The 9669-nt window shown below is 44.5% G+C and overlaps 2 protein-coding genes across 2 annotated transcripts; one reads left to right on the top strand and one right to left on the bottom strand.

The window, feature by feature from the left end:
• Positions 1-357: 357 nt before the first annotated feature.
• On the top strand, positions 358-3726 carry SARC_10959 (hypothetical protein; the record flags this gene model as incomplete). The annotated part of the gene is made up of 5 exons (XM_014294973.1): positions 358-545; positions 950-1079; positions 1290-1364; positions 1968-2114; positions 2578-3726. Coding segments are annotated over 5 exons (884 nt in total), but the record flags the coding sequence as incomplete, so codon positions are not given.
• Positions 3727-4616: 890 nt separating this feature from the next.
• Positions 4617-9669, bottom strand: SARC_10958 (GPN-loop GTPase 1; the record flags this gene model as incomplete). Its single annotated transcript, XM_014294972.1, has 8 exons — positions 4617-4740; positions 5477-5540; positions 5732-5803; positions 6114-6153; positions 6770-6852; positions 7765-7929; positions 8457-8696; positions 9502-9669. 8 exons carry the CDS (start codon positions 9667-9669, stop codon positions 4685-4687), a joined length of 888 nt encoding a protein of 295 aa, XP_014150447.1. The 3' UTR covers positions 4617-4684.

Genomic DNA, 9669 nt, shown 5'->3' with positions numbered 1-9669 from the left:
TATATATATTATACGCCGTATATAAGTACAAATTGATATGTATATATTGATGTGTATATATTGATAGATATCTGGATATGTTTTTATTCCTATTAGTATGTATAACTTTATATCTTATTGAAATTCAACTCAATTGTATACCCATATGTACTCTTGACGTATACATAGTTTCTGTGTGCGTGATTATCCGATATATTTTTAGCACAAACCAGTATTCGTGTTGTTAAGATTTGTAGGTATATCTAGTCTCACGATGTTCTGCAGCACTGGGCTGCTTGGTTACACTCTCACTTGTAGATGTATATATCGATCTTTTAACATTTTTGTTTGTTTGCATATTCTTCCCTACCTGTGCAGCCCAAGTTTCAAGGTTTCTGTACAATGTGAACGACGAGATATTACTAGTAGGAGAGGGCAATTGCAGTTTCTCGCGGGCGTTAGTGGAAAAGTTCGAGGTTGGCGACAAAATTACCTGCACAACATACGACACATATGATGTTTTGAAGACAAAATATGGTGACGAAGTCGATGGATTTATTCAACAGGTGTGTTAGTATGTGGTTTTTGGAATATGCGCAATTATTTCCTCTTCAGTCCTCGAATCCATAGCTTCATTGTATGTGCTATCCAGTCTAAACGTGCTCGTACCATCGTAGCACGCTGTGTGGGTGGACCAGATAGTCTTTGCTTCAGGTGTGTCTCGTTTATTTGAGGGGATCGTTCTTAACATTACACCCGTGACTGACAAATATGCTCTTTTTATAAGCATGGATGAGTCTACACAGCGCCGTCTAATCAATGATGTCGTACGCAATTGCAGATGTGTAATACGATGAGCAATATAGAGTATTTGAAGTTATTTGCATGATCGGAAATCTGTGAGGTACTCTGACCCTGCTGCAATGCATGTCCTTGAGATCTCAATGCCATTATCATACATCCACTATAGTTGATCGATTCTAACGCGAGAGTACAACACGGAATCGATGCTACCAAGCTGCACGAAGCGAAAAAACTGGCGCGATCCGGCGAAGAGACTGCGGTATTCGATACAATCGTCTTCAACTTCCCACACACAGGTACGTACACTCTTTCAATCGCACGCATCATCGCTTATTTATGCGGCTCAGTGTTTACTATCGCAATATACAACGGACTTCAGGATCGGTTGGGCGGTCCCGGCAGCGTCGGTGAATATTCATTTCACGCACTTGTTATCTCAAATCCGAGTCACAAGGAGGCATACTGTCTATGACACACTCACGTTAGTCTGCTAATTGATTTTAAAGGTGCCGGAATAAAGAACACGGAACGCAATATACTGGCCAACCAAGAGATGCTGACTAACTTCTTCGAAAGCGCCTGTAAGTGTCCGTGCCATGCACCTATCGCTGTCGTTTATACTCCACAACTACGGTGCGTGCACACCGTGGTGTTTGTATTAGGTCAGTGTATGTTGTACGCCTGCCGCTCGGGGTACACAATTGCTATCTGTCGATCGCGAGTGTGGGCTTTGTATTCGATAAGCATGATGCGAGTTGGCCGGTTTTCTTCTTCTTTTCAAAATAGATCCAAGTTTCTGGTGCAGTCCGCAAGCGCATCTCTAAGGTTCATCTGCGGAATGGTTATACGAGTAGAGTTGTACCGTACCGCATTTGCGCTCCCCCGGTCCCTAGCATTCCTTGTTAGTGACTTGCACACGGTTTGGACGGAAGTTTGCATTAGCTTGTGGAGGGGATCTTCGCTGTCATGCTTGATGCATTATTCTACTTCTACAGCTCACTCGACCTAACTATGCATACTAATTTTCACGCGAAACCATTAGAGGAGAACTAGATCCTTGAGCTTTCCGCCACAGACCAGTACCTCTTGTGTCTCCTTCGAGCAGACATCATCACTCATCGAGTTTGATACGAGCACGTTCTATATCTAAATCATGTGTCGTTTATTTACCTGATTAATTGTAGATAAGGTTCTATCCGAAAAGGGGGAGATACACCTCACCATCAAGCTGGGTGAACCATACAGTCAATGGCGAGTGGCAAAGCTGGCAGAACGAGCAACGGATTTGTATCTCAAGAATTCCCAGCCGTTCGACTGCACTCTATATCCAGGTGTGCTTATCTGATACAACTACTACTATCGCATACTTAGTGGTAACACCTTGATACAACTACTACTACCACATACTTAACGGTAACGCCTTGATACAACTACTACTACCACATACTTAACGGTAACACCTATGCTGCCAGTTAATTAACAGTGTGTTTTGACGGCCCTTCCTTATTTGTCCAGCTCGTAGTGCGATCACTTTCATAGTTGATCACACAGCGGTATATATATGTTGTTCCTCTGAGCAGTCTCTGGTTACACTTACACCAACATGTTTTAAGCTTCATTTGTGTGTGAGTGGATGATTGGCACGATTCTCACTAGTGACTGTGATGCTCGGCGATGTCTATGGTCACGCGCCCGTCGACAAGTTCTAGGTTACTGTTTGTGGGCGGAAGGGTGTCTATTGTGCGTATACTCACCATACACATCTATACTTGTGATTCACTTCTCCTCCGCCAGGCTACGAACACCGGCGTACCATCGGATTCGACGAGGGAAAGTCCAAAGCGGGCAATCACGACATCGAGAAGGGCGCGCGAACGTACGTGTTTGTGCGAGACACGGAACGTCGGATACAGGAGCAGAAGGTCAAAGACCATCCACGCAATAAGAAACGCGAGCGCAAGGACAGCCGCGTGCAGGCGAAGAAGCGCACACACCACGACGACGATAGCAGCGATGACGGGGAGAGCGGTGATAAGGGTGGCGAAGGGGACGATCGACAGGATAACGATATTCACAAGCAGTCCAACGCGTTTGAGAAAGTCAAGTTCACGAAGCTGGAGATGAACGGGTTGATGTAGATACGCTTAGGTTTAAAGTTAGGGTCAGGGTTAGGGCTAGGGCTAGGGCGGGGGGTTTGTTTAGTGTTGATGTGTATGCTGTAGAGATGTCGGTGGCGAGTGAGAGTGTATGCTGGTGAGTACATTATAGTTGCCACTGAAGCATGCGAGATTGGGGGCGCGAGGGAACTTGCTTGGCTTGCTGAGAAGGCGCAGACACTGTTCGAGTTTGCTATACATTCCGTCAGCTGCTCACACGACGATATGCAGACACGCGCGCTCGTATAGTCTTCACAAAAAGTGGTACTTTTCACTCAGGATTGGACAGTGTCAGTATAAGGAACATAGGCTTTGACATGCGAATATGAGAGGATATACATGGATACCAGAGCATAGACCGACCCGACCGCAGCCAAGGTTCAGCACAGTTGTTGGGGCGTCCATCAACGGGCTCAGAGGCAGCAGGAGTGTTCAGCAGCGCATTTTGCACTGCCATGTACGTGCATTGCTTACTACCAGTGACTGTGTGTGCGTATGAATATAATTGTGGTAGCATGGTATCACAGAAACGGCGAGTACACCTGACAGGCTTCTCGGGTTGAGAGCGTCCTTTTGTATTTTGCTGTTATGTTGCTCCTGATGACAGGGTATGCGAGAGCACGAATTAAGTATAAGCTGTGCCATACGTGACAGATGGCCAGATTGATTTCTTGAAGTGGCTGCCTTCAAGAACACATCGAGTGTCTGGCGAGGAGCTCGATATAATGATTACTCTAGGACGATATATGGAAAACCGGTAATTAAGATAAAATTAGAATACCCCGGGGCATTGTCCCATCGGCTATCATTGCTGGTGAGATCAATTTTTGTAACTTGTTATTCCTGTCTTGAAGCTGCGAGTGTGGCGGGTACTTACTTGTACTTTATACCTTGTTTCGAAGCGAGTAGCAATCAGGTCAGAGTGCAGGGCCATTATTGTACGCGATTTTATTAGACCCGCTCCTTGTATCAATCCGGAGCACCTGCTGTACGTGTTATTGCCGTAACAGACTATATATATATATGTATATATATATATACATACATACATATATGCATATATATATATATATATATATGTATGTATGTATGTAAGAATATATATATATGTATATATATATGTATATATATATATGTATGTATGTATGTTTATATATATATATATATATATATATATATATATACTATATATATATATATATATATATACACACACACACACACACTATATATATATACTACAACAACACACACACACACACACACACTATATATATATATATATATATACATATGTATATCTACATATATACATATATACATACATATATATATTATATATATATATATATATAGATATATTATATATATATTTATATGAACGGACGATATTGCGGATCTTTTTCTACACGTTTGAACCATCTAAGCCAGTTGGGCATGTAACTCGGGATGACTCTATGCTGACAAATTAGTTTGAGTCAATTGTATTGCTTGCATTACCACTTTCTCGTAATGAAGCTGTACAAGGGTGGGCGGTTGCGTATGATCATACTGAACAGAAACCAATATGTAGATATGCTAAGAATCCAGTATGTGGGTAAACAAAGAATCAGCTCAGAGCTGTACAACATCACTATCACATGCGACTAATTCAGGTTTGACGGCAAGACTTGAGCTGCTTTAAGTTCTATTTTATATATTGATCGGGTATTTGTACTAGATTATTGCCCATTGGTAGGGGGCATTCACTTCTGTGTGGTGATGAAACGGTCGAAGGCATCCACCTCCCGCTGTTCGTCGTCTATGCAGATGGAATTGAGATACAATGCAGGAGTGAGCTTATGTATATCGCTTAGGGGTGCATTATTCAGTCTTGCTACCCTTATTTACCCAACCGGAGATAACATTACACAGTCTTGGGTACTGCTGGCCTTGTATGTGAATGATACTCTGAAACGCTCCCGAAAGGCAATGACTGGCCATAATTCGGAGATCATATACGCATGCTTTTATACACAGTAAGTTATTATAACACTGAACAAGGGTAGTCATCGGACAAGGATGCGTCTCAATTCGCAGAAAAGCGCACCAATTTCAATTGCACTCCCCAGCAATCAGAAAAAAAGGTTCGGTGTTGGGCTGAGCTGCGCATATACAAGACATACAGGCCACCACAGCACTACAGCACCACGGGGTAGTTAAAAACAATAGAACCAACATCATAGGGTAGTTACAAACAATAGAACCAACATCATACTACACTAAAGCACCACAGGGTAGTTACAAATAATAGAACCAACATCACACTACACTAAAGCACCACAGGGTAGTTACAAACAATAGAACCAACATCATACTACACTAAAGCACCACAGAGTAGTTACAAACAATAGAACCAACATCATACTACACTAAAGCACCACAGGGTAGTTACAAACAATAGAACCAACATCATACTACACAAAGCCAAGGAAGACTATACGCACAAGGAGAAATAAGGGAAAAAAAACCCACGTGGGGTTTACGCCAGTACTCACCATCAGATCCCGATTCCTCCGATCCCTCCTCTTCCCTTTTAGCCATCGCCATCGCCTCCAAAGTCTGTGTATATATATAGTGCCGTGAACAGCGTCGTGTTTGATATATGGTTGATAAAAAAAAGACATATCTCCAAGAAGTTAAGAGATGGGCAATAAAAACATTCACAACAAAAAAAAAAGATAAGAAAAGCGAGCTAACAGTAGAAGTATCGCGATCCTTCTGGCCACCGAAATATGACGACGCACACCGACCTGTCCGTTCTTGCCCATATCTCGCTGGATCCTCTCCATTTGTTCATCGCGTTCCTGTTGTTGCTTACCCTCCTGTATACGAAGAATTTAAGTGCTCAGAGTGACTGTATCGTTCAAATAGCCATACACGTACGCCTAAAACAAACACAAACAAACACGTGAAGTGGTACATCATGCGCAACGATTACCTGGGCACGAATGGGAGGCAGTGGACAGACTAAATAATCTGGTGGTCTATGTTGTACCGCATTTGAAATAAAGTCAGGTCCATGTACACACAGTACCATGTACTATACCACCGTAGACGATACGAGTACCATGTACTATACCACCGTAGACGATGCACTAGGACTGATAATCGTAACACACCCGACGGACATACCCTTTCTTTCTTTATCCTCTCTAACTCGGGTTTGTATATACTGTATGGCGCCAACCGCGTCATTCAATCCCCGGAGATCGAGATGAGAGAAGGCGACGAAAGAAGCCAGAGCAATGTGATAGGGATTCAGACACAAACATATTGAGCAATATGACGACCATATATGCGTGGCATCAACCAAGGAGAGAGAAGCCAGAGCAATGTGATAGGGATTCAGACACAAACATATTAGCAATATGACGACCATATATGCGTGGCATCAACCAAAGAGAGAGAAGCCAGAAAAATGCGATGGGGATTCAGACACAAACATATGAGCAATATGACGATCATATATGCGTGGCATCAAGGAGAGAGAAGCCAGAGCAATGTGATAGGGATTCAGACACAAGCATATGAGCAATATGACGACCATATATGCGCGGCATCATCCGAGGAGAGAGAAGCCAGAACAATGCGATAGCGATTTAGAAACGAACATATGAGCAATACGACGACCACACATGCAGTGCCATCAAGCAATGCAGCGACACCACAAGGCGTCTGCATGAATTAACCCCTTCGTGCCACGTACGTCTGCATCCCATCTACCTACACGCGGTTCGGATTACGCACAACACAGCACAATTCAGCACGTATGCGATTGAGTTACATACGTGTCGTATTCCTCTACCGCTGCGTCTACGGCCGTGAAGAACTCCTCTATCCCTTGGCCTGTCACCGCCGATACACTGGCGCTCTGAGAAACGATTAACGTGATGAGCACCGGTAAAACATACGGGGAGTGGGAGGGGAGTACATCGATAAAATGTGATCATACAGAGGGTATGTGTGAATATGCAACTGCCGTATGTGTGTATGCAACTGCTGTATATGTATATGCAACTGCTGTATGTGTAGTTGCAACTGCTGTATGTGTATATGCAACTGCTGTATGTGTGTATGCAACTGCTGTATGTGTGTATGCAATTGCTGTATGTGTATATGAAACTGCTGTATGTGTATATGCAACTGCTGTATGTGTATATGCAACTGCTGTATGTGTAATGCAACTGCTGTATGTGTATATGCAACTGCTGTATCGGATATATACAGCAGCTTGATCAAAGCAATGAGAGTTGTTTCGATCGAATCGAACGAATGTCTTGCCATTGATAATGTATAATCGGGAGTGTAGTTAGATATTTGGCAGACACTACACATTGAGATGCAGTGGCGCATGATGTGCGCAGAGTTCGGATGCGGACATCGCAATAAACATAATGCTACGGAAACCACCAGGGCAAAGAGGCACGTCCCACTCCAATATAATCCTCAATTTTTCTTCTTCTTCATAAAATGAACAAATAATACTACAGGTAGGCACCAGAACAAAACACTTCATGCATCTCCATCCTCACTATTACCGGCGGAGAGATACAATTTATATGGGGAAATGACCATGACGAAACACAAGTATATGTACAGACACTCAGACACTCTGCCTACACTGACACCGGGCAATTGAACACAGTGAAGGGGTTGTCCAAGATAGCTCTTCGGACACACAGCTACCTGTCTAGCACCTCGGCATGTACACCCAGGCCACTCAGAGCATACACAAGCACTGGCGCCAGAAACCCAAACGTATGCACGCTACGCAGACACCTACCTGCATATGATTATAGAACTCTTCCAACACCATCCCCATCGACCGCGAGAGCGAGGACATGTACGAGTCGTCCTGTGCCAGCGCATCCTGCAGAGCGTCAAAGTCGGTCATCCACTCTTCAACGAACTCAGTGTCTACCACATCGGCTTTGTTCAGCGCGATCACCTGTAGAAATCGGGACAGGACCGGTCCGGTGTGGAAGGCATTTACATATTTAAATACTCGGAGGTAGAGAGTATTACCTTAAAAAAACGTGCGGTACAAAGTGTCTGCTGAGCGTGACTTTTGTAGCGAGAGATATATCATACTGGCCATTCTGGCCCAGCTCATAGAACTAACTCCTGCAACAGACCCTGCCCCTCGCCTCGTGAGATGTTCGAACGCTTTGATACCAGGGTGCTTAACAGTCAGGAGGTGTTTCCAGGAGGCTCCAAGGCCACGCCTGCCTTACAGGCAAACGCATACAATACGTTATGCACTACCGCAACCAGTGGCACGCCATTCAACGTCAGGATAAGAGCCTCGATCAGCTAGTTTACACACACATCGATCAGCCCGCATACCATGGATACCCGCGGATTGAACACAGTACTGCATGCGTAGGAATATGATCAAACAAAAACTAGGACACACTATACTTTAACCACCAAAACGAAATCACGCCTAACGTATACGCACTACAGCCCACACACCATCGGCAGTCGCGTCTTATACATGATGCTGCACGCATACAGCATGTTACTGACGAACGTGATGGGGCTAACGCACCGCGGAGTGTCTATGACATACACCACCACGGTGGGGAAGGTAGACGCCAACGACTCGGTGATCACCGCACCACTGGCTGACCACGTGAAGATTTCTATCTGCCCGGGGGTGTCGACAAAGGTGTAGTCGACCTGAGTCGCGCGCTTGTCTATGATTTCTAGCACCTGGGGAATGGGTGAGGATTGCAGTAAATGTGGGAACGGTAGTTAAGATTGGCTCGGAATGGGGACGGTAGAGGGGCCGTTTGCCAATGCTTGCCCCGGCAGAGGGTTAATATCTTCAGATGCACAAGTATGAGAATGGCCACACATTCGCGTACCTAGGCAAAAAGGGGACGAAGCGGAATGGTTACAGATAAGTCTGTCACCAAGGGCAACGAGTATTGATAGGTTTGATTTGCGGTCACTCTGCTAATACCATCACGTACAGATGAAACGCCCGTGTAAGAACTATCAGGAGACCCACAGGATTGGGTGCCCAGGGCGATGGGACTACCCAGGACTCCACCAGTAGACTCTAACCCGCAAAAGTAGTACGTACCAACACAAGCCTAGCACACAGGTCCTACTCGTCTCAAACCTAATTGATTCTATTACCAAAGATTCCGCCAGTAGACTTTATAGCCCACAAAAGTAGTAAGTTCCAACACAAGCCGAGCACACAGGTCCTACTCACTAACCTAAATTACCTTCTCAAGCCAAATTGATTCTCTTACCAAGATTCCATCAGTAGTCTCTATAGGCCGCAAAGTAGTAAGTTCCAACACAAGCCGAGCACACAGGTCCTACTCACTAAACTAAATTACCTTCTCAAGCCGAATTGATTCTCTTACCAAAGATTCCGTCAGTAGACTCTCTAGCCCACAACAGTAGTAAGTACCAATACAAGCGGAGCACACAGGTCCTACTCACTAAACTAAACTACCTTCCCAAGCCGAGCACACAGGTCCTACTCACTAAAGTAAATTACCTTCTCAAACCGGGTGGCGAACAAGTTCAGCGAAGTCAAGATACCACCGTTAGGACCCAGTTGGTACTGCTTCATAACCTCTTTGTAGTTGATGGTGTCTCTGATATCGATGTTGGGTGCGTAGCCCAGATTCTTGACCGCAGGATCCAAGTTGATCACATAGGGCAT

The sequence above is a fragment of the Sphaeroforma arctica genome, assembly GCF_001186125.1.
Source record: "Sphaeroforma arctica JP610 unplaced genomic scaffold supercont1.1459, whole genome shotgun sequence".
Lineage (NCBI taxonomy): Eukaryota > Ichthyosporea > Ichthyophonida > Sphaeroforma > Sphaeroforma arctica.
The sequence above is the reverse complement of the archived record's forward strand: the minus strand, read 5'-3'. Positions and strand labels throughout refer to the sequence as shown.